The sequence below is a fragment of the Hetaerina americana genome, unplaced genomic scaffold, assembly GCF_022747635.1.
Source record: "Hetaerina americana unplaced genomic scaffold, ioHetAmer1.1.p SCAF_2, whole genome shotgun sequence".
NCBI classification, from domain to species: domain Eukaryota; kingdom Metazoa; phylum Arthropoda; class Insecta; order Odonata; family Calopterygidae; genus Hetaerina; species Hetaerina americana.
In genome coordinates this window covers 73,444,594-73,470,995 of record NW_027286763.1, presented here as the reverse complement: position 1 = coordinate 73,470,995, position 26,402 = coordinate 73,444,594, and the positions used below count along the sequence as shown (strand labels likewise).

At 39.8% G+C, this 26,402-nt stretch overlaps 1 protein-coding gene across 1 annotated transcript in view; it reads right to left on the bottom strand.

Annotated features, from left to right (window-relative positions):
• Positions 1-12,045: 12,045 nt before the first annotated feature.
• Positions 12,046-26,402, bottom strand: part of LOC139687764 (venom protease-like) — a 28,153-nt gene continuing 13,796 nt past the window's right edge. Inside the window, exons 4-7 of the mRNA XM_071585049.1 lie at positions 25,637-25,746; positions 24,046-24,335; positions 14,039-14,208; positions 12,046-12,424 (exon numbers count right to left, since the gene is read on the bottom strand). Coding sequence (XP_071441150.1) covers positions 12,233-12,424; positions 14,039-14,208; positions 24,046-24,335; positions 25,637-25,746 — 762 coding nt within the window. The 3' untranslated portion in view covers positions 12,046-12,232. The remainder of the gene's footprint in view (positions 12,425-14,038; positions 14,209-24,045; positions 24,336-25,636; positions 25,747-26,402) is intronic.

The following is a 26,402-nucleotide window of genomic DNA, read 5'->3' as shown; positions in this document are numbered from 1 at the left end:
CCTCAAGGTAATTTTGCTTTTTCATCTCACGTTTTTGGGTGGGTAATTGTGCCATTTTCTTGCTATAGGTGAACAGACTGAAAAATGATAACATTATACCAGTAGTGATTATCATATTTTTAATTGATAAGTGAGCTTAAAACTTCAAAACAATATATCAGGTATCATTTAAGTCATTTTTCATGATTCATTGATTTTATTCATAACTCAGCCTCACATTTTTTGGATTGACCAAATTCATTGATCTCTCTTATTGTTCTAAATTCATTTTCATTTGGTAAAGAAATGAATTTATAGAAAGAACAGTCATTGAAACACTAAGAGTCATCCAGTCCCTGAGCATCTCATAGATCAAGTGTCACCAGGAAAATTTCATTTAGCCTTAATTTATGAGAGAACTCTTTCAGGTACTACTCAAGAAATATGTGAAGTCAGTCATCATGGAATTGTAGTGGCTTGAGGAATACCTCTTGTAACAAACTCCTGCTTGTATAGTCATGTCATACATTCTAGTCAAATTGACTATAATTCTGTAACTTTCCATGACAATTCTAATTTGGATGTATCGATGTCCCTGGAAGTCCCTTGCAGTAAGACATTAATTGTGCATTATTTGGATATCTAAGGAAATGGATGTTTTGTGGACCTATTGTGTAGGCATCTATGCTTTACACTGTAATTCATTCTTTGTTTTTTTCCAAGTCAGTAACTTTTGTGTCAATGGAATACTTTACTGAACACCTCTTGTAACAAACTCCTACTCGTATAGTCATGTCACAAAGGTTTGTAGGGACTACAAATCTTGTCTTGGCATTCCTAAATGGTGGATTAGTTTTTTCTTCCTCTGACTTGACTCCAATTTGTTTAAAGAGCTTTATAATATAATTAAACAGGAATGTCTGCTGTTCCTTTGTAGGTTTTAAGTAGATAGAGCCTTGATGTTTGTGCAATATAACCATAATTTCTCTGATGGTTTATTTTAAATTACATTCATCAAAACTTTATTATACACATATGAAAAATATATAATTGAGTTTAGTCATTACTTAAAAAAACATTCTTATTAAGTGGGATGAATTAAACAACAAGAGCCAGGAATCAACAGAGTGATAATTGGCATTTATGGAAGGAACAATGCTTGATTTCAGCTCCATTTCATTTTGAATCATATGCTCTGCCAACATTTTAAAAGTACCTAACTTACAAAATTAAGATTTTGAAAATTTGCTGGAGAATGCAATCATGGACAGCCATAATATATTTAATGTCACACAATGTTTACAGGAAATAGACAGTCCATAAATTTCGTAGTTGATTTTAATCCTCCATTGTAAAATGTTAATTTATCACAAAATATAATGATACGTTATCTTTAACAAGGTGAAACTGAGACTGAAAAAGTCCCTTATTTCACTCTGACAGCAAAGGAAGTTCATATGCATATATGTCATTCATTATTTGGGTATTTTTTTCTTTGCTTATTCAACATTGATCATTTGCAACATTTGTTGTAAATTGCCAAAAAATATTTTGCTATCAATCTAACCTGAAGATGAGATCAAAATGATTGCTTCTGCCTTCCCTTTGCTACCTCAAGATGTCAAAAACTCCATCCTATGAGTGGCTATATCTATGCATTCCATGAGGTTAGCCTTTTATTAACTTAGATTCTATCCATTTGGAATTCACTCTTAATTTTTATGTGGAAAAATTACCCTTCATTGAAAGAGTTTATTCTAACACATTCACACTTATATACAAAGGCATATAAAATTCATTTATGGCACTGTGCAGATTATGGGAGTAATAAATTGTATGGAAAATGAATTTGTTCTTTAAGTGCATATTAAAGCATTTCATATGGAATCCCATCATAAGTATAAGCAGATCATGTCAAAGTTCCCTGAGTTGCTCCCATGATACCCTGCTCTGCCAACCAAATATTGTACAATCTGTACGTGAATAATATTTTAATCAAACTTAATATAAATTCCACTGGCACTTTGGTTTCATGAACTGTATCTAGGCTGATATATTATGTGTTCATTTAAATTCTGAAATTTGCTTTTCATTGACTTCCTTCTCCATGCAAGAAAAGTATTTTTCTGGGAAGTTATTTGATGGTGTGCTTGCCAGAGATCTCTCAATTAAGTTGTCAACAATCCTTTTTGTGATTATAGTATTCTATCTGCATAAGAACCATGGTACATAATGAATTTAGCTCTCAGACCCTACTTTTCTTTGCAAACATCATTCTTATATTAAAAATAAACTCCATTTCAACTGTGATATAATGATGAGGGGCTAACAATTTTCATCGTGTGATGAATGAACACTATTGTATATTGCCATCCAATCCTTCATGTTTATAAGGGTAATGACTCACTGATAATATTTTCCAGTAAACCAAGCAGCGTTTGCACTGTGCAGGAAATATTCAGAGCCTGCCCATGGGTGGCACCAAGTTGCCTCTTCAGATTATGTACAATCAAATACACATAAAATTGCATTTTGACACTTTTTTTATGCATCAAATACTTATATTAGTGTTTGCTGTCAAATGTTTATATTGATTTGCATTAAATTGTTGTATGCTTAATGAGGTACCATTTGTACATTGTAATATGCATAGTCAGCTGAGCTTCACAAGTTGAAATATGGTAACAGCTACTTTGCTGTTGATTTGTGAGTGTAATTCTAGTGTTTAATAAAGCTGGCTAAAAACAAAACAAGTACATTGAATGTTCATCAAATCCATAAGCAATCACCCATTCATCAATTTCCAGGTCATCATGTCATATATTTTCAGCGAATGAGAGGAGCTTCAATTTTAGTGACCTGTATTTAATTAGCATAAATCATGAATTTCAGTCAGGTATGTATCCCTAAAGGAGAATAGGCCAAAACACAAATGAGAATGACATGGAAATTGCATTCATGTATTTTGAACATAAAAGAGAAGATTGAGATTAATTGTTATAGGCAATAAAAGAAGCTTTGAATGCTCCAATAATGTTATTTTGGTCAACTGGTGACCATCAACGGGGAGAGTAAAGGGCTTAACAGCAAGAAGATGTACCAATGTCAAGTGACTAAAGAGCTTTGTAATAAAAAAAACCTTGACATCAAACAGAGCTATGGTACTGATGTCTTCTTGCTGTCAAGTCCTGAACTCTCCCACAGTTGATGGTCACCAGTTGACCAAAATAACATTATTGGAGCCTTCCAAGTTTCTTTTTAATGGCTATTGAAATTATACTAACTTTACATAGTTTGAGAGAGTGAGATAACTTTTTATTCACTTTGAGATATTTTTTATTCTAGGAAGAAGAGTTAATATTTAAATGTACATTCCCTACCACAGTAAAGTTTAAACCTTCTTTAAGTTAAGTGGCATAAACTGAGTATAAAAGCTAGGTAACAATGCTTCTTGAATGTTATTCACTGATTGGATACATATGCACTTTTGTAATCCTTGTCAGTTAGATGATAAATGAAACATGATAAAATTGAATTGATAGTTTTACTAGCATTATACTAGTTTTACCAGGTGTAAAAACTAAGCTTTGAGCCCAGTGAGAACAAGGTGGTGGTATCCAGTTGTGAAATATGTTGGAAACTTAACATGGAATGCATGTGATTTTGGTTACGAGATTCACTTATTCCCCACACGGGATCCACCTTATTGCCATGTCAGCCAAGCAATTTCCATTTGAAATTCAATTCATTCCCACATGAGCATTTCATTGATAGAGCAGTGTTATTGGAAAATTTTCCTCAGGAGTGAAATCTCTCTCTAATGAGCTCTTCCATCCCCTCCACTCCTGCTTAGAGCCTCCAAAAAAGTGACCCTACAACATTTGCTCCCCACTTTCTTCAAATGACTTCGAACTGCTCTGGGATGGGTGACCTCATTCACTCCCATTATCCCTCCAAAATCAAGGCCCTGTCTTTAAATTACATAAGGGTATTAGAGGCAAGGCATAGTGCCATTTCATTACAATTCGCTATGGCTAGTGAGGAGTTAATAAGGAATCTTACATAACATTTGATGTTTGATAATTTCGGGCATTTTTTATGAAGAAAGATTTTCAACTATCCTTGACCACCTAAGTGCAAATACTCACTAACTAAAATGTCACTTCAAAATTATTTGAGTTGGTGCCAATTTGTCAAAAGAGTTACAAAATGCCTATTTCACTTCACGGCATCTATTCTGATACCGCAAAATAAAATAAACAATTTTCCTCTAACGGTGATGTACTTTTTTCAATCTATTGAAGTAATCAGGGGATAATCATGAAAAATGCTTTCATCTAATCTAAATGCTGTTTTTTTCAGGAAAACACGCCCATTTGATTTATTATGACAGTGCTAATGATTGCAATAAGGGGATAGAGAGGGGCTCATACCTTATGGATCCTTGCAAAAGGAGGAGGGAGAACAAAAAAGGCAAAAATGGCCTAATATATAGTAATTTAATGATGGCCGCTAAACCCTCATGAAAGGAAAATCTGGAATCTGGAGACTTTTGTGTGTAGATTAAATGCACATCAGCACCAAATCCTCTGCATCTGATTTCTTAATAGTGGCAGCAATGGTTTCCCTTTGGGATAATCCACCACTTTTGTACGAGGATAATTTTCTCTGTGGTGTTTAACATTCACAAAAAAATAAACATACTCAGCTCTCTCCCAGACAAAGAAGGAAATGCTTTCATCATTGCTAAGTTGGCTGTTATTCATTAATTTTGTGACCCATTGCTGTCTCAATTCACTAGTAGACATATGATATACGTATACTTCTCACTTTAATGACTCAGACATGCATGCAACAAAGTATTAGCTTAAGTTAAATAAATGTCTTGAAATCCCAATCAAATGATACCTTTCAATATTGGTTTCTTCTCTCTCATAGAACTTGGGTTTACCTGCTGGGGGTGTTGGTGATACACAAAGAAGATGCTGTGTGATATAAAAGGCTATTGGGGAAATTACAGAGCATAAGGGATTGTAGGCAAAGTGACTTTCATGCTGATGGTCGGATTCATGGGACTGTACTGACTATTTACACAGAGGTTTCAGTCAATAAAGGCGGAGCTAGTTTACTTTATGCAGTACGGAGTGCTGTCCCTCATGTTACACGACGGTGTTTATGTTCATCATTCTATTGGATGGATTTTACACATTGATTCAAGTGCTTTCATTTCCTAAGGGAAAACAAATAAAATAAATAGATAAAGTAAAAAAGCTGTCCCAGTAATCGACCCTAATAGCTTGATTCTAAGAAGCATTTACTTGATCGGGCGGTCATAATACAGGGTCCGTACAATAAGTATCGGGGCTGGTTCCAAAAATCAAAATTTATTGCAGTTATAATAATTACTTAATAATTTTCTAAATACATTCCTCCTGCATCGATACACCTGTAGTTCGGCGCGTCTCAAACTCGTCAGAAGCCCGCTTGAAGTCGGTTTCCGGAATACTGTTGAGAGCCTTTGTCGTCGCCGCTTGAACCGCCTCGATGGAATCCAACCGATATCCTTTGAGCTCCTTTTGAGCTATCCTTTGAGGTAATAACGTTGTCGAGAAAATCTTCATCTTCCTGGACGCAGTCCAAAATTTCTTGCGAAATTTCCACCCGCGACAGTTTTTGTTCCTCGCTCAAGACTTTCGGCACCAGCTTCGCTCACACTTTCCTCATCGCAAGATCCTCTGTTACAATGGTGTGGATGGATCCGACTGAAAAGCCGGTCTCCTCACTGATAAGGGCGATGGTTAAACGCCTGTCAGAGTCTAAAACGTTTTTCACTTTGGCCACCTGAGCATCGGTTCGAGCGGTCGTCGGGCGTCCGACACGGTGCTCGTCTTCGACAAACTACCGGCCTTCCTTAAACATTTTGTGCCAATCAAAAACTCTTGTGCGTCTTAAGGCATCATCCCCATAAGCCTGTTTAATGAGTTCAAGGGTCTCCGACGCGGATTTCCCGAGTTTAGCGCAAAACTTCACAGCGTAGCGTTGCTCGACGGTGCGCTCCATGCTGGCGCGACGACACCACAAACAATTACACCTCACAAAAATCCACCTCCTGTCTCATCGCATGCCCGGAGGCGACTGAAATTAAGTGCGCCTGAGTGGTGGGGGACCCCTCTACCGAGCCGACCGGTCGGACCCCCATCCACCCCTCTGTTGAGGCTACAGCGAACCAGTCACGATACTTATTGTACGGACCTTGTAATTCGATTCATTCAAAACGAACGAAATTATTTACTCCGTTGGCTTACTGTTTACGAGAAGCATCGAAAAAAATTAATTTCAACCTCGATGAACTATTTTTTGGGTTTTGAATTTCCATTCTTATCTTTTACACGGGAAAAGATAAATGGCAACCTGATGTACCTCATCTTTTCCACCACCCTCTCTCGCTCGTCTCCTTTACCGCAAAGTGGCGCACAAGTATTTCATTTTTTTCTTCAAAGAGACTCTAAAATCTCGTAATAATAATTTTTTTTGACTTGAAACGCTATTCTTCTTATCAAGTTTTAGTAAATAAAATATGGTGTGTATTACCTGTTGAGTGTTCTCCACTTGCATTTGCTCATTATTGCCTATGTTTAGGGTTCCCCTTCCTCTCAAGGCTGTGTCATTGATCACGATACGATCATACCTACGGTGTAGTGAGCCGCAAGGAGTCAGGTGAACCCACTGCCAATTCGATTTCATCCAGTGAGAATCAATTTGAACCATCCAGGACCTTTAGAGAACCCTCTAAATCGCCACCGCTGCCCTCTCCTCCCCATTCCCACCCTCCACCAATATCTCTCCCCACCTTTTTCTCCGCCACCGTACACGTCCCAGAAATCCAGGAGTCCAGAGCCCTTCAGAGGGTTCAGTCTAGCAGGAGATCCCATAAGAACGGTCACGGAGGAAAGACGAAAGCCCCTCGCTCTCTCCTTCTGCTCCGGCCACCCGCGCTCTGGCGAGCACCTTCTTCTCGGAGGCTTCGAGAAGTAATACATTGAATGTTTTATCAAATTTTAAGTGTCGATAAACTTCGTGTGTTCTGTGCTTTTATGCTACCCAGTGTCTTTTCTCTTTGTAAAACAGACGAGAAAAGTAAATAACCCCATTTGGTTTTCTCAAGCGGAAACATACTTAAATTACTCATTTGCACAAATGCGTCTCTAGGAAGTTTCAATTGATTATTATGCATCGCACCGTTATGGGAATGACTGTATTTGGGATCGGAATGGTGCGGTGGCTAACATGCAGGCTTCTCACCGCGAGGGCCCGGGTTCAAATACTGGAAGCGGAAGATTGTTTTCAGTGGTATACCGATCCCTGCTTGAGTTACCTTGTGGAGAGCACTTTGAGTGAGTACGACGTCCGTCGGATGGCAAGTTAAACTGCGGACCCTTGGCGCCTTTCAATAAAAGTAGAAACTCAGCGTAGGCTAATGCCGACGCCGGGACTCCACCCTCCTTTTCCCATTCATCCCTATTGGCGCAAATGACCTTAGCTGTCGGTCGCCCCCCCTAAAACTTCTACTACTACCGTTAGTAGCGTATCTATTTTACTGCGTCTCTGTACTCGAGTCCACTGGAGTTTCAAATGCAATTTGACTGCTTTCTTAATTTTTTTGATAAGTTGATTATAGTACCTCTCTCAAATGTCTTTCTCACGGAACTACGTCATTTTGGATTTTTTTCTACCCCTATTCCAGGCTTGTCTCCGTTCCACGCCATCCATCCTGCTGACTCGACGACGTACCTATCCGCGGGGCCAGCTGTTCGCATTGATGGGAATGCCGATATCTGTGGTGTCACTAATGGTTGAAGGTGAAACGTGTTCTTAAGGAAGGAACTTGAAGAGATACATCCCCCATTGCAAAGAGTGAGTGATGATGTAACTCCTCATCATAAGATCAATGTAGCTGTAGATATGATTTAGTAAACATAAATACATAGGTATAGTGGTATGAGACTAATCCGCATCCTGTACATGTGTGATTGAGGGATGATGAGTCCAGGTGGACAGTGTTGAGAAGAAGACTCAGGCAGTGTTGTCCATTAACGCCTGTGCTGTTCAACGTATATGCGGAGGAAATGATCAAAGAGGCATGGGAGCATATTTTCAAAAAATTGCTAAAAAAATATCAACAATTTTGAAAAGTATTATTTTCTCCATTTTCACTAAATATTAGTTTTTATGAATTTCAAAAATACATTAATTCTAAGAATGAAATTAATAAGATAAGACTGAATGCAGTTTGTGGTAATATGTTTGAGACATGATAAATATTTTAAAAATTACAGAAATCGTTCACGCCAATATTTTCCCCAATTTCTCCTTCCGAATCTTTCACTTATACGAATGTCGACACTTTATGCGCAGCTGACGTAGTACAATCGATGGGTCAATGGGTAATAACCACTCTAACGGACAACTAGCAATCAAAATGCAAGCAAAAAGCAAGCACTTAGAGGTAGTGAGGCAGGAGGAAGATGTTTATACCACATTCGTATGCGTATACGAGTATATGGTAAGTAGGCTCTAAAATGAGCTATCGATCACGTTAATCGGACGTTACGATTCCAAAGATAGAGTAAGGGGGTATTCAGATTTTTATAACGCAGCAATTTTGGGTAATGAATAACAAGAATTTATTACGTATTCTTTCATTTTTAAAATAATAGTTACCTTTGGTACATAAGGTCGATACTCTGCGCCGCCTACGTAATATGATCAAACGCGTGATGACCACTCCGCCGTCGCCGTTTAAACAACTAGCAATTCAAGTGAAAGATATTTAATGCGTTTTCTAGAAAATATTAACTCTATCAAGTCCTTCGGGCCCAATCAAATGCCCACTCGTAAGTATGAGGCTCTAGCGTCGGAAATTGCGCCGGGTGTAGGAGTCATATTTGGGAGGTCGCTGGTGAATGGAAGGGTTCCCAAAGATTGGAAAACGGCTTGCGGAACACACGTATTTGGGAACGGAGGCAAGGAGAAGCAAAGCTCGATAGAGTGCCTTATGGTAGGCAGCTCACCGGGCTAGAGGCATATGGCATAGGTAAAAGTATCCTGGACTCGATTGGGGACTTTTTAATGGTCGTGTGTAAGGAGTGGCCATGGATGGAGTTTATTCTAGTGCAGTGAAGGTCACTTAAGGTGTTTCCCAGGGGATTGTCGTCGAGCCTCAAATTCCTTCTTTGCGTTAGTGACATTGCCTCTGTGGTCACAAATAAGATGCGTTTGTTTGCCGACGATGCAGAGGTGTACCGGGATATCCGTGATCCGGAGGATAAAGGCGGCTTTGGTGGATGACCTAAAACGCTAAACATCGCTGGTGAATCACATGGAAATTAGAATTAAACTTGGGAAAGTGCGTAGTGATGAATATTTGGAAAAAGAGCAATTCCCTCCCGAACTTCTACTTCTACCCGAACTTCTACTGTATCAGGAACACCGAAATGAAATGTGTATACTCGATTCAATACTTAGCTTTAGCTTTACAGCCTTGGCCTTACCCTTACTCACGACCTCTCCTGGGTGAAACATGTACGGGGAATACGTGAACAAGCTAAAAAAGAATTAGGATTTATTGGGAGGGAAATGGGGAATTGCGTTGAAGGGGTTAAGTTACACTGCCAATGCAAATTATCTCCTTCGCGATTGCTGTCTTATCTGTTTTGATCTCTAATAATACGAAGAAAAAACGCCATTTTAAATCAATCCGCCTACTATCTATCTCCCTAATTTTACTTATGTGATCCTATGTACCATAGTAAGTCGGTGCCTGTAACATATCTTTAATATCCCCAAAAAAGTAACCTGCTTTAAATTTAAGAAGTAAGTAACCTGTATTTCAATCTACGGTCAATTAGTGCTCCCATCGTAATCCTACCAATAGCCTTGTGTCACTGCTACCTTGTTCAGAACAAATTTTCACAATTTCTAATTTTCAAGAAGATAAAACAACGAAACGGCGTATATTGGCTTAAAGGTTCCGGCTGCGACGCCACATACAGGTACATCGGATAAACGGGAAGGAACTTCGCCGCGAGAACGTCGCCTCGTCTGCCTGCTGTAGAGCCTTCTCCAGACTACCTGTGACGCGGAGTAGGTAGCAAGGATAAAAGTTCTTGCATCAAAATATTGAGAAATGTCATATAATTAATTGCTCTTCTTGATTTTTGAATAAAACATTTTTTAGACTCCAAGGAATGTAGCAAATCTGGTAGAAGATTCTAAGTATATCTCTGGATAAAGATGATTGAACTCGTTTGGAAATTTAAAAAAATTACATATTGGTATGATTTGTATAAGGAAATTAATAACTCTGTGGACTTAACTATTATAGTTAAATTTAAACGGTCGAAGATCAAATTGAAACGAATGTTCTATACAAAGTTCTCAGGCGTCTCGCAGGTAGCAATATCCAAATTTTTGCAGAGTAAGATTCTGATAGTTTCATGTTTAAAAGTTTAATATCAATGTATTCAATCCATCAGCTTTCCTTATTTATTAGTGTCAACAGTTTATTTCAGAAATCGTCAACTTCTTTAAATACGAGGGTCATTCAATAAGTGAAAGAGAAAAATGACTTTTGTTAAAAAACCGTTTTTTGGATTCTTACAAAATTTGAGCTATTTTTCTTTATAATCGTCCCTAACGTTTATGCACTTGTCACTCTTTCTTATAGCTACCTAATGGCCCCGAAGCCACTTCTGCACTACTTACTTGACTTCCTCGTAATTCCTTTTCCACAAAAGGCGTCTTTGAGTGGTTCAAATAGTTAAAAATCAGACGGGGCAAGGTCTGGACTATACATGGGATGAGGTAAGATCTCCCAAACTAATGCTTGAAGCTTATCACAGGCCAGCTGGGTCGCATGAGGGCGGGCGTTTTCCCGTTGAAAAATGACTCCTTTTGCCAAGAGTCCACGTCGTTTGCTCCTGATAGCTGGTTTGAGATTCTGTTCCAGCATCTCAGAGTAATGCTGGCTATTGATAGTTCGTTGATCTTCAAGGAAATCGCAGCAGGCTCGACCCTGTGAATCCCCAAAAAGGTTAGCATAACTTTACCCGCGGAAGGTTGAACCTTGATTTTTTTTGTGAATGGGAGAGCTGGTGTGTTTCCGCTCCATTCTCTTTATATTTTGGTCTGATGATCGTTCTGATGATTCCAGACATCGTCGAAAGTCACTATACTTTCAAAAATAAGTGTCTCCTTCAATCAAACTTCGTTGTTTTAAGTTTTCACTTGTGGAAAGTCTCGATTCTCTATGAGTATCAGTAAGCTTCCCGGGAATCCATCTCACACTGTTTTTTTATACTTTCAATGGTTGTGAATGATATTGTAAAATTCATCATAGTGCAAAACCATTTCCTTGCTCCTCCTAGTTAGTCGTTTTTAGTGGGGGCCACCGACAGTTGAGTTCGTTTGCACCATTAGGGATGGACAGGAAAAGGAGAAGGGTGGAGAGAAATCCGGCGTCGGCATTAGCCTACTTTTAACGAAAGGCACCAAGGAGTCCACTGTTAAACGTCCCATCCAACGGACGGCGAACTCACTCCTCAACGAAGCACCTCAATTAGGGATCGGGATACCTCTGAAAAATGTCTGCCGCACCTGGGATTTGAACGCGGACGGGAAGAAAGTACGTTAGCCACCGCATCATCCCGTCCCCCTCGCTCCTCCTCCGAACTTGGTTGACCTTTTCGTGGAATGCCGAAAGCCTTTCCATCGTTCACTATTGGGAATCAGTGTATTTCCCCGCTTTTCTCAGCCATGTATTTGATTTTTTTTCAGGTGCTTATAGCCTTAAATAAACATGTTTATACAAAAATCGGATTTATATTTGCTTGAATTAATGAAAAAAGTAGCTTCTCTTCAATTGGCATTTTAACTCTGGAATCGAGCTGCTTTCAAAAATGATTCTCTCATTTCCCTTCTGTCAACGAAGAAGCAGTAAGCTTTGGTGAGGTTTTATTAGATTATGTATCATGATCAAATAACACAAGAACCAAGGGCAAAGACAAGTAACATAATTCTCTCATTTATTAATTGAAATGCACTCTTAATTTATGGTTAAAATAGATTTGATTACACATGCAAATTCTTTGTTTTTTCCTATGGCAACTATTTCCTAAGTGTACTACAGCAACGTGTGACAATGTAGGTCATGTCATAACCGGTTCAACAGTGTGTAGAATGGGAACATCTAATGTTAGAAAAAATATGCATAATCCTCTTGTATTGGCCATATTATATTCTCAATCCATTCGATGTATTCATGAACACGCGTGTAGATGGCTGGAGAATTTGCAAAAGCGCAAATTTTTCCGAACGATGTCACTCCCAAGACTTCGTACAGGCATGATTTGGACAGGGGTATTTGTAAAGGACCCCCAGAATCCCCCTGAAAAGAATTAGGGATTGATTTAAAATAATGCACGAACCTTACTGTTACTCTTGGAACAACCATTTCAAACGGATCCCCATATTAGCAATCACAGAAAGTTTTCAATGCATTTATTCATGCATGTATTTTGTCCTCAAGTGAGAAGATCTTTTGGAACGTGTGTTATTACTTCCATTACTGAGAAGGCGTCACTGTCCACCGCTACATTGCTATGAAGAATAAGTATGGAGCATACTGATTAAATTTAGTAACGGTTAAGTCGCGTCATTTGTGAAAGTTTGCCATCATCGGTATATGGAAGGGGTATAATAGTAGCGTGGTCAACTTGCAATTGAAAAGGTTCAAGTTAAATTCCCGGTCCAATTAAGTGCGAGTAAGCTTTCAAAAAGGAATCTCCTTCCATTTGTGAATTGCACCCACGTGCGTGAGACAGCTCACAATGAGTAATCACAGAAGGTACCACGGTACTGTTATATTCGTTGCCTTTTGATTTCCCTAATGATGGAAGTCGAATGCATAATATATTCCTAGCATCTGCGTTACCCAGTTTGGCTTACTGTCGTATGGCAAAGCCGAATTTTCCCATCCCCGAAATGAATTTTATATGGCGAGGGGGGAGATAGCATGGTGATGGAAGAGTGGCCTTGGCTATTCATTCATGACCTCAAGTGGTTTACATAAACTGTGGCCACTCGATTATTTAAACCCGGGCCTAAAAGGGGGGAGGTGGTAGTCCCAATGGCAGAATACTGGACCGCTGACTCGAGAGCCAGGGTTGGATTCCCGGGTACGCCTCTGGGCATCCTCAGCTTCATCCAAGCCATGTGATTTTTTTCGGGTTACAGATTTTTCCGGGATAACACAGGTGACATAGGCAAATTAACAGGCCCCTTAAACTGATATGCAAATTTCACACGCCCTTGAGCTTAGTATATAGCGTTAGCTCTACCCTAACCTATCAAATCGACCTTCGCGTTGATAACTGAGGTGGTAGGTCTAAAAATGTATCATTTGTAAGGGAAATTGTTGCCATACAGAATTTTGATTTTGTTTCAGCTGGATCAATCACAGCATTGCAATATTATTGACTTAGTCCAGTCGGAAACAGTTTTACACGAGTCAAGATAAAAAAAAACAGCATCGACTCATACTATTTTATTAAATATACTAATGATAAAGCCGATTGTCATTTAAGACTTATTTATTTCTAATGGAACCATACAGGTGGCGGGGGGGGGAATAAAAGTCAAACATGGTGTTATGTCATTTAAGGACAGACCATAGGACGATGACCCAAAAGTGATAAACCCTATCCGCCCTGAGAATGACTACCCTTGCCTTTTGCAATTTAATTCAATACCATAGGGGAGGGGCTGCTCCGTATAAGCGTGGTCATCACATCGGAGAATCCTTCTCAATTTTAGATGGACATCCGGGCATAGCATGCGCCATTCTCAAATGTTGAGCAATCCTTGCTGACCACCTGCTTGATTCTTGAGTGAATCAAGTAGGATTTTTAGTGTCTTTTAGTTATTTCAAAGAGTTTCAAATTGCTAAACTGCTGTGTAAGAAAAGGGATCCGTTGAAAAGGTGCCGAATGAACTTTCTTACCTGGCAGGTGTCCTTTCCTCCATCCAAATTTCCCGCGCAGATCATGGTGGAGTCGATGCCTCTCACTAGTAAGTCAGTAGATTTTATTTCAACATCGTAAGTTTGGTTACAAATCAGTGAGTTGAGAATCGGTATGTCCACTTTCAGTAGGTCAGGACTCACGTCTTCTCCTGTAAGAAAGAATATAGCTGGCGTTAATAGTTCAATGCAAATGTTTTTATAATCCGTAATCATGAATGACTTTCTACTCATGTCGTTAATCTAACATGCGATATAAGGTCTGTCCCAAAAATAGTAGGACTGAGTCGATTAAAAAATATTAATGGCCAGAATTGATACATTCACTCATCAAGTCTTCGAAGTAGCACCCTTGTGCGTCCACACACTGCTGCCAGCGGGTTTTCCACGCTTCCTGGTAGGTAGCGCCCGGAACGCTGCTAAGCTCCCTCGTCACGGTCAGTTGTAACGCTTCCATCGAACCGCAGTGACGTCATTTCAGCTCGGACTCGAGGTGGGGGAAGAGGAAGAAGTTTGGTGGAGCAATTGCTAAAAAATTTGGATCCTCACTCCTATGAGTTATCTGCCCAGAAGCTCTTGGCAGATCTGCGAGCAAGTTTCCTTTTGTTCGTCCGAGAGCACTCGCGGCATCAACTTCGCACACACCTTTCTCATGCCCATATTTTCGGTCATAAGTCGATTCACACCTCCTTTTAGAATGTCAAGTTCATCAGAAACCATGCGAATACTCAATCTGTGATCCCTGTCCAACAAAGTCTTTACTCTTGCAAAATTTTCGTCCCTTTATGAGGTCGAAGGGTGTCCTGAACGTTCGGCGTCTTCAACATCTTCTCTACCCTTCTGAAACACCTTGTGCTACTCAAAAACACCCGATTTACCCATGGCGTTATCACCATAAGCTGCCTTAAGCATGTCATGAGTCTCTTTCCCGGTTATACTCAGTTTCACGCAATTTTTGATAGCGTCGCGCTGTTCCAATAACTGGTTCATGACGGACGAAACCTTTATAACGATTTCATGTTTATAGAGGTTTCGCAAACGAACGATCCCCACTCCGCAAAGGCTGGGAGCCAACTGCCACCGGCCTCCAGCCTTTCCTTAGACACTCCCTCGAATTCAGCCAGAGAAACCGCCGCCCGTCCGTCCGTCCGATTATCCGGGAAAAAATAAGTCGTGCTACTTTTGGAATAGACCTTGTATGTCCTTAATGAATTAATTAAATATAAAATACTGGTATTCACCATGATAGGAATCAAATAAATATCAAATGAAATGTCTAAACAAAGCGACGATGACTATGGATAAGAATATTCTACTCTTTCATGCTTTCGTGGAAGTATTTATTATCCACATTCAAAGATTATGTACTTCTCCACAGAGTGTATTTTAAGGTACAATGTGTTTCACCGACCTTCGGAATCATCAGGTACACATTTCATTTACGTACAACACAGGAATATATACGCTTAGGACAGAGGGTAGGTGGGTGGCTATGTTTGGGGAGTGAGGAAGAGAAGGAGGTCTGAGTTATTTGGGTAAGGGAAGAGGCAGTTGTGCCATTGCTACCTTGTGGTATGGGGGTGGAGGAGCATAGGAAGGGTGGGGGCAACCAGGTGCCTTGAGGAGTTGGTTTTTATTTTTTCCCCTCAAGGTTAATTCCTCGGAAAGGAGTAGGGAGGGTTTCCGGTACAATTGCTCATTGCAAAAGGTCGTGTAGGCTTTTGCCAAGTGCCTTCATATTTCGATTTGCACGAGAGCGTCCATTTTTAATCCTTTTTGGAGGATGTGCAGTATTTTGGGGAAACATTTCTGTTGTGGCTGTATTCTACGAGGTATTTTGCAAAAAGGGAGTTCGAATTCTGATTTTTTTACACCTAGCATGTTCTTAGGCTTGTCTTGAAATTTCTTCTTTCTGACCGACATGAGAGAGATCGACTATATATAAGTGTAATTCACAGTTTATTCTTATGAATGGACATACGTTTTAGGCACAAAGCAAAAAAAACTTATTTTTTCCTTTGTATTTACTGAAATTTTAATTTAATTGTTAATATTGACATAGTTTTCAAATCTTTTATTAACAAAAAACCGTTTTCCTCTTCAGCATAGAGGAGCTAGGTTGGTAAAACGCTATGATAAACTAAGTAGCATATCCCAAATATTAGAGTAGCTAGGCTGGGAATCACCATGGAGCAAAGGCTAAATTACAGATTAAATCTCTGGCACAAATTGGAGGGACGTCTCCTTAGCAGTGATGTTAAAATTGTATTATTACCCACATTATACTATGGTAGGAGAGATATTGTCAATGAAATCAAAGAGATGAAGTGTAGAACAGATAGATTTAAGATGCCATTTTTTTCCACAAACGATAGGAGACCATTATAACATTGTCCAACCACGGTAGGATCATGTTTGTGTAAAAATTAATCTGGTGCGTATTCACACCCTGGCGGTGGCTTACATGGTACAAAAATAAATAAATAAAATAGATGAAGTAGATGAAGTTGATGAAAAACCTGAAGTAGATAAAATAAATAAAGAAAAATTTCTACCTTCCTACCACAGGCCATGGGCTTTTGTATGGCTACCACCTATGCCAGCTTCTTCATGGCTAACCTAAAACAATCCTCTTTTGAGCCAAACCCTCACCCCACTTATGGAACCGATGACATTTTCCTCCTTTGGAACCATTGTATCGATTTCCTTTGCTTTCATTTCAAAAATAAACTCATCTTTCATCATTGAATTCTCTTCCTCCATTTATGACTCCACTAATTTCTTATTCTTCTGTATTCGCCTTAAAAACATTCTTTCTATATATCAGTTTCATAAAATTGACAAATCACCAGCAATATCAGCACTACAAAAGTTGCCATCCCATCTACACCAAATGCTCCATCCACAATTCACTGTCCATCAGGTGGAATGGAATTTGTAATAACACCCACCCATGCTTTAAACAGGTATCTTGAGAACATACACTTGGCACTAATTAACCGAGATTACCCGGAACACCTCTTAAAAAAAGAAAATTCTCCCTCCTCCCACCAACTACACTCCACTCTCAATGTGTACAACATCCAGAATATTAAACCAAAACACCACCTTCTTCCCGGGAATATACATTCAAATGTAAACAAAAGTTTATATCCCATTATAAAACAATAATGAATTCACCTCCTTCCCATTCCCCCAATGTCCCTCTGAATCCTTGAACGACTTGCTGACCTGAAAATTATCTGAAAATCCATCAACCCATTGTTAAAACCTCTTGTCACATCCCTCCATTGACCATCCCCCTGTAACACATTTCTTTACATTTATTCTCATCCCATACCTATGGCATTGACTTTCCAAGGCACTCAGAACTGTTTGCAACCCCTTGTCTGACTGAAAAACTAAATAATGATCACCCACCAACCCGATTTTATGAATTGTCCACCAAATTTCATTCCTTTCTCCAGTTCCTCCCATGCCTCTTGAACCATTTCCTCCACAAAGACATTGAAAAGCATTATTGATAATGGAAACGCCATATTCGATCCTCTTCCCACCACTGCCCAGTCCAATTCTCCATTCCCCACTCGCACCTGAACCATCTGGGGCATGCAGAGGTTGCAGGGGTCTCTTATCCTTCCAATCTACTCCTATTTTCTAGAATATATTTTTTAATTCTGCTCAATTCATACTGCCAAATGCCTCCTCGAAATCTACAAAACATGAATACAGTTTGAGTTCCTCTCTATTAGTGACCCATTTATATTAGGCATCACTCCTGAGAACCACATCCTGAGAACCACTTTCATCGCATGAGCAATCAAACGAATTGTTCTATATTCCTCACATGTGGCTGCCTTTCCCATTTTTGGAGTAGGAACAAACATTGATCCGATGAAATCTTCCAGCTTATTTCCCTCCTAATAAATACTATGACTTAGTGCATAAAGTCTCCTTCTCCAACCTTATCTTAATCATATACGAAAATCCACAGCAATGTTGTCTACATCCCCAGGTTTATTTGACTTCAATTCCCTTAATACCTTTTCTCTCGGCATCGAGTAAGCCTGGACCTAAGCTATCCTCATCTAAGTCATATTCTCTTCCTTTGGTTTTTTTTTAATTTATTAACTTATTGCTATTTATGTATAATTTAATAATAAATAAATAAATAAATAAATAAATAAATAAATATATATATATATATATATATATATATATATATATATATATATATATATATATATAATGTATAACACTTAGCACTAGTGGACACAGACAAAAACACAGAAACACACAAAAAAAGAGACTCACTATTTTTCGAATTTTCGGTGGTCGTTGCCACCTTTATCAAGGAGGAGAGGGACAGAACTCTGAGTTCTGTCCCTCTCCTCCTTGATAAAGGTGGCAACGACCACCGAAAATTCGAAAAATAGTGAGTCTCTTTTTTTGTGTGTTTCTGTGTTTTTGTCTGTGTCCACTAGTGCTAAGTGTTATACATTATTATTCACGTCCGTGAGTCTTTCAAAAAGTGTTATTTATATTTATATATATATATATATATATATATATATATATATATATATATATATATATATATATATATACAGGGTTCGTCCGGAAAATGAGTGTACTGATTTTTTCCCGCCGCTTCAGGCGCGCCCAGCACCGCTCTGACGGGCTGCGTTTGGAGGGGGGTATGTTGGCAAGCGACGCTGAAAAAGGCAGTCGGCTCTGAGCTGTGGTGTAGTGAGGAGCTCTGTTAACGCGAACCTCCACGCTCGACCCACGTCACGGAACGCGATGCCGAAGTTTTTGGAGCAGCGTTATTCCATCAAATTTGCGGTAAAGCTTGGGAAATCGTCTACCGAAACTGTCGGTATGATTAACCAGGCTTACGGGGAGTCGGCCATGTCCAGAAACATGATCTTTCGGTGGCACAAGATGTTCGTGGAGGGCAGAGAAGAGGTCGACGACGAACCACGGCCTGGACGCCCATCAACGACACTCACCGACGAAAATGTGCGAAAAGTTCGCGATGTACTGAACTCTGATCGTCGTCTTAGTGTTCGGATGATAGCAGAGCAGTGTAATGTGCCAAAAACAATAGTGCACGAGATTATTAGGGAGCAATTACAGATGCGAAAAATTTGTGCAAAGTTGGTGCCGAAAGTGCTCTGATGATCAAAGACTCAATCGTTTGGAAATCGCGACACAACTTGCGGATCACTGCAAAAATGATCCACATTTTTTAGAGAACGTTGTTTCGGGTGACGAAACGTGGATCTTTGAGTACGACCCGGAGTCGAAGAGACAAAGTGCGGAGTGGCACACCCCATCATCACCCCGTCAAAAGAAAGCTCGCATGAGCAAATCTCGGATCAAGGCGATGCTCATTGTCTTTTTTGACAAAAGGGGAGTCATCCACTACGAATTTGTACCTGAACGACAAACTGTAAATGCTGCATTTTACGTCCAAGTGCTCGACAGCCTTCGAAAACGAGTCGCCCGCGTCCGGCCAGCGATCAAAAACATCTAACGGCTGCATCACGACAATGCGCCGTCTCACACCGCGCTTGTCGTGTCGGACTTCTTGGCCAACCACGGCGTGGCAACGCTGCCGCACCCGCCCTACAGCCCGGACTTGGCACCACCGGACTTCTTTCTGTTCCCGAAGATAAAGAGGAGTTTGAAAGGAACGCGATACGGGACTTCGGACGCCGTCAAAGAGGCCGTGACGACGTGTCTTCGAGAGGTTCCCGATGATGCCTTCGCGGGAGCGTTCCAGAAATGGGAACGCCGCTGGAACAAGTGTATCGACTCACAAGGGTCCTATTTTGAGGAATATTAGCTTAAGATATGTAAAAGTGTAATAATTTTTTTTTCCTGAGCTCAGTACACTTATTTTCCGGACGAACCCTGTATACATACATACATGCATAGATACTTACATACATGGGTGGTCTGAAAAGTTTCTCACCTCAAAAATTTCAGAAAAAATGTATCATATTTGTTAGGTTGGAAAAGTTTCAGACCACCCTTGTGTGTGTGTATATATATGTATATATATATATATATATATATATATATATATGTATATATATATATATATATATATATATATATATATATATATATTTATATATAATTATTATAAGGTAATCTACTGGTAGGTTTTTGGATGAACACAGCTACCAAATAAATATTTTGTGACTCCTAACAAAACACAGTCCAGTAACCTACTCTACGCAAGTCCCTCTTCATCTCTGAGTACTTCCTTCCTCCCTTCATCCCGTCCTAAATTCCTATCCTGTTCCTGCCCTTTCCTTGCTTTTCTAACATTCTCCCCTCCATTACAGTTTTCAGCATCCCACTGCCGATCAATATGCCCTTCATCCATTTTTCCTGCCTCCTAAGGATTTCTCCCAATAAACCTCTCTCCTCGCCCACCATACCAAGTACTTCCTCATTTGTTTTCTTCTCTGTCCATTTCACCTTCTCCATTCTTCTCCACACCCACATTTCAAAAGCCTCCAGTCAACGTCTATCCTCCTGCTTCAATGACCTTGTTTCCGCGCCGTATATAGCTACGCTCCATATCAAAGTTTTGACGAGTCTTTTCTTAATATCCTTACTCAACGTCCCTGTCATCAACTCCCTCCTTGTGAAAGCCTCTTTGCCTAGCGCAATTCTTCTCCTTACGTCCCTCCCTACTACTTTGACCGTGTTGGTCCAAAACACTACCGAGATACGTAAACTGTTCTATCTGCTCTAGTTTTTGCCCTCCTATTTTAATGTTTAGCTTAGCCTTTTTCTTTCTAAAAAATCGCATTACATTTGTTTTATTAGTATTGATTCTCATTCCATACCTGTCGCACTGAATTTCCAATTCACTAAGCAATGCTTGCAACCCCTTGGCTGACTGACAGACTAAAGCTTGGTCATCAGCGAACCTACGAATTCCCCGCCGACTTTCATTCCAACCTCCAGTTCTTTGCATGCCTCTTTAATCATTTCCTCTGCATACAGGTTGAACAGCAACGGTGATAATGGGCAACCCTGCCTTACACCTCTTCCTAACACTGCCTATCCCGACTCCCTGTTCCCCACTCGCACCGGAGCAGTCTGAGACATCTACAGGTTACGGATTAGCCTCCTGTCCCTTTAATCTATTCCTATCTTCTGCAATATGCTCTATGCTCATAAGTTTTTCCCAATTCATTGTATTAAACCCCTTTTCAAAATCTATAAAACAGGCAAATACTTGATTGTATTCTAAATTCCTTTCGATTAATAATCTCATTACTGCAATGGCATCACGCGTACCTCTCCTCTTCCTAGACCCAAACTGATCATCTCCTAAGTAATCATTTGCTCTGCTCTCTATCCTTTTGTTGATAATCCTGAGAGCAACTTAAGCTGCATAGGATATCAAACTTATGGTCCTGTAGTCCTCACATGATGTAGCATTTACCTTTTTCAGAATTGGAACTAACAATGATCTCACAAAGTCTTCTGGCCAGATTTCTTCCTCATAGATACTAATCTATGGCTATCAGCCCATGTAGCATCTTCCTCCCACATTTACCTAAATATTTCAGTGGTTCCACAGGAATGTTATCCACCCTCACGGCCTTATTTAGCTTCATCTCCCTTAATGCCCTTTATATCTCATTGTCTAGTATGCCTGGACCTAAGCTATCTTCCTCTACGTCATGTTCCTTTTCTATGTCTAACTTTGTTGTAACGAAGTTCTTTACTATACAGTTATTCTATATATCCCTTGCATCTCTCTTGGATCTTTCCTGTGTCAAGTATTATCTTACCCGCCTTATCTAACTGTTAGCGTAGATCTTCCTTTCTTACTTCCTGATAAAGATTTAACCTTGCTGTAGAGCGCACCAATGTCACCCTTCCTCTGCAGACTTTCCATATCTTCGCACTCCGTCTTCCACCATGCTTCTTTCGCTTTATTTGCTGCCTGTCTCATATTTATTATTTAACTCTTTATACTTCCTTCTGCCATGTACTGTGTTTACATTCTTCCATTTTCTTCTCTCATCTATCTTTCTAATCATCTCATCCGTGATCAATGGTTTCATTTTCTTTTCCTATAAACGGTTCCTATAGTTTCTTTGCAGCTCCTGATATACCTTCCCTTCTTCTTGATACCTTCCCATTTTCCTTCGGTAGTACTAATTTATTTACCGTCACCTATGATGTCCTCTACAGCCTGTTGATACTTCTTCCTTATCAATCCATTTAATGCTTCTACATTCCATTCCCTAACCAGGCGCCCCTACCTTATCTTTTTGAATCGGACGCTACATTTCATAACAACTAAATTGTGGTCTGAGTCCGCATCCGCTCCCGGGAAGCTGTGGGAATTTATCACACTGTTCCTAAACCTATGTCTAACCAGGATATAATCTAGCTGATATCTTCCTGAGTCACCTGGCATTTTCCATGTATACCTGCGTCTTTTGTGGTGTCTAAACCAAGTGTTGGTGATGACTAACCCCTGTCTCCTGCAGAACTCAACTGCTTTCTCCCCGCGGTCATTCCTCGTGCCTAAACCGTAGTCCCCCACCTCATCACCATCTCTTCCTTCACCTACCGTCGCATTCCAATCCCCCATCACTATCAAATGTTTCCCTGCAGGAACACACGCGATCATATCCTGTAACTGATCGTATATCCTATCGACCTCTTCTTCCTTATGGTTGCTCGGTGGCATGTATACCTGAATAATAACTAAGTTCGTCGGTTCTGCTTTTATCTCCACTAGTAGTATTCTATCCGTTACCTGCTCTATGTTGACTTCGCTTCTTCCTACCTCTTCATTTAATACTATGGCAACCCCTCGTTGGCTTTCGTCCCCACCGCTGTATATTATTCTATACTTATCACTCCAGTAATCCCCGCTATCTTTCCATCTCACCTCACATAGACCTAAAATATCTATATTTCCCCTTTCCATCTCTCGCTTAACATTCTCCAATTTCCCTGTCCTCATCATTGTCCTAGCATTCCACGTTCCTATTCTAACTAATTTTGTCTTCTTCTCCTGCGTCTTCTGTCCCGCTGCTGCTGGTTTTCCCTTGCAAGGGTTTCGTGGGATGACGACCGCGGAAGCCTTGCCTCCCCCGCTGCCGGGCACGACACACGGCCGATTGGGCCGAGCCCCGTGGTTGCCAGGACTCAAAATATCTCTATCGTCCATCATATTTTTCTTGGGAATGATAATTGAGGTGGTTTCCCGTTGCCTTCCTCAATAGTGATTTTAACGTGACACCATCACTTACTGGCCGCCCCACTGGGGTCAGACACCATTGCAGCCGCCTCACTGAGGAACAGACGCTGCGTGGACTACCTTTCGTCTGGCTCCTAACCTTAGACTTATCTGATATGGGTGACCCTACCAGAGCAATTATCATTACTCCCGCTGTATATATAACACATCCCTCCCCGGACTACAACCTTGACATGGTGGAAGGGCTTGTGCGTTCCGAACCCTAGAGCTCTGCTAGCGAGAGTAATATATCTCTGGCATTTATATATATATATATATATATATATATATATATATATATATATATATATATATATAATACTGCACAATAGAACACACATAAAATAGCAAAATTTGAAAGGACCGTGTGAGTGTCCTTTTAAATGTATGTTGCTATTTTATTTGTTCTATTGTGCTGTCCCAGTATTTTTCCGTATAATCGATATATATATATATATATATATATATATATATATATATATATATATATATATATATATATATTGATTATACAGAAATACTCACACGAGCAGCACAATACTGGGACGGCACAAAGAACACAAATATAATAGCAACATTTAAAAGGACACATACTATATATATGCACACTCATATACATAATAACTGACACACAAATCCAGTCGGAGATAACCGTCAGCAGTTTTCACAAGATTCACAATTGAAATATTTCGCTCACCGAATCCCGTGCGCCCCCACCCAGTGGCGATGGCTTCCCTCATTTTTCTGGAGTGGTCATATACGTCAAGGCAGGCGGGATGTAGCTCCTTTGATAATGTGGATAAGGCATCTGACTCCAAAGCAGGACCAATTTCCAAGAGAGCCAGGTCGTGGTACTTGGACGGGGGTTTGTATCCAGGGTGGCGGATGCGGTTGAGGACGGGGTGAGTCTGGCCTCTCCTCCCGCTCGATCGATGCCCTCCACCCTTTAGCACCTCGGTGGCGAGCAACACCCACCGTGCCGGACCCCTGAGGATAGGCGTACATTGTGTCTACCTCAATACTAACGGGTTTGTCCTGCTCTAAAAAATGAGTTATTGAATTCGACTCATTAATTATATTCATAGTGGGCAAGGGAAAGCTTTGTACGGTTCCAGTCATTGAATTAAAAACCTACATAATGGTTTTTAGGTAGAAAACCAGGAAATTAGGGATAGTATGCGGTGATGTTTGGAACCCCGGAATATTTGAGCTAAGGGGTAATACGAGTGGTTATAATAGATTCACAAGGTAGGTTATTTGTAGGCTACGAGTTAAAGTTGAAGGGAAAGAGGAATCGGAAAGAAATTTCAAAGAAATTCTTTGAAGAATCCTTAGCCAAATGAAAAATATTTTTAATGGATGAGATCATACTAGTTTTTCATTCATCCCTTAACTAATGTCAAGTTCAAAATATGTACCTTTAAGCAATAATATAGTAAATCAAAGTTTCATAGGAGGAATAGGTACACACTAGAATTAAAATTTGAAATTGACGGTGGTACATTCACCTAATCTTCTCCTTCGCCGAAGCTTTGATAAGTCCATTTTTAGGTCTTGCAGTGACGTTAATTCTTTCGTAGATAACATGTCCGCGAAGAAAACTTCAACTTCCCCGAAAGCACACGATAGCATAGCGTTTGTAAAATATTAGCGTTTTATACTATCTACGATCACAAACATTCCTTAAGAAGCCGTTCACACCATCCCATTTTCGGTTCGGTGAATTCTAAAAACGACCGAAGTATTTCAAGAGTGTTAAGAAAAAAAAGTCGGTTAAGAGTTACTCCCATTAATAACATAATTTATAATACATTTACATTAATACTTCGTCAGCCTCTCACACGCTCAAACAATATTTCATAAGTACCTTTCTGTTCCTGAGACTATTGAAATTCCTTGTCTTGAGGCCATCTTCCACCACATTAACCCATTTATTTTATCGGTGAGCCTCTTCCTAACAAGCCACTCTTCTGCCATATATACGCTCGGTAATTAGATTATAATACATACTTCTAATACTTTTCAATTAGCGTAGCATACTTCCTTCGTATTAATTTACAACCTATATATCTAATCCACATTCTCTCATCAAGCATTCATTCCTCACCATATCCCTCTTATTTTCACCGCAAGCACTCCTCAAGCACCCATTCATGGGGTATGTGAGGAGAGAGTGGTTATGCAATATTTTCAAATGACTAATTAGTTCAGCAACACAAAAATTTCACATGCGGTAATAGCTCTATTTGGCCTCTAATGAGTGTAGTTAACTAGTGTCCTTCACTTACATGCGTCCTCCGTGGAGGCAGTGGGCAGCTGTCAAGACGAATCTGTCGCTGATGAGCGTTCCGCCACATGCCCACCGTATGTTGTTTTTCTTGCCGTAGCCAATAGAAGCCTGAGGACAAAGAATAATCAATAATAATAAAGGATCCAAGTAATTTCTGTCGTCATATGCTCAATTGTCTGAGTTATGTAGTACGATACGTCGACGGCATTACTTAAACCCGTCAAAATGAAAATATGAGGATATGGCAAGAACAGGAGTTATAGAATAAAGCAATATAATAAATTTATTATATTTATTTTCAAGTGAGAGTAGTATTTAGCATCCTACATAATTTAGAGGTCAAGGCAGTGCTTGAGTCTGCACAGATAACAGTATCTTAGAATTTCACTTTCTTCATTTTACTCTACAGCCTTGGACGACCAAGAATCCCTCGGTTAGGTCTAGCATCATTTTATTTCACTGAAACACAATAACCGAATACTAACAAAAAGTGCAAATATATGTTAAGAAATACAACATCTATACTTATATAAACATTATTATGTTGCCATTCATGCCATTTTATCGCCTACGCGAAAATCATAGAGTAGCAAGAGAAAATCTTAATTATTTTCGTACGTGAAATTCTCATTAGTTCCTGCGACCCTTTCCTCCTCTCTTCATTTTCCCCATATTTTTACTTAAGTTTCGCATCTCGTAACTGAAGTTAAAGAACAGTTGTTAAAGAAGTCATGTATAGTGGTCTGATCGTATGCGGAATGCGT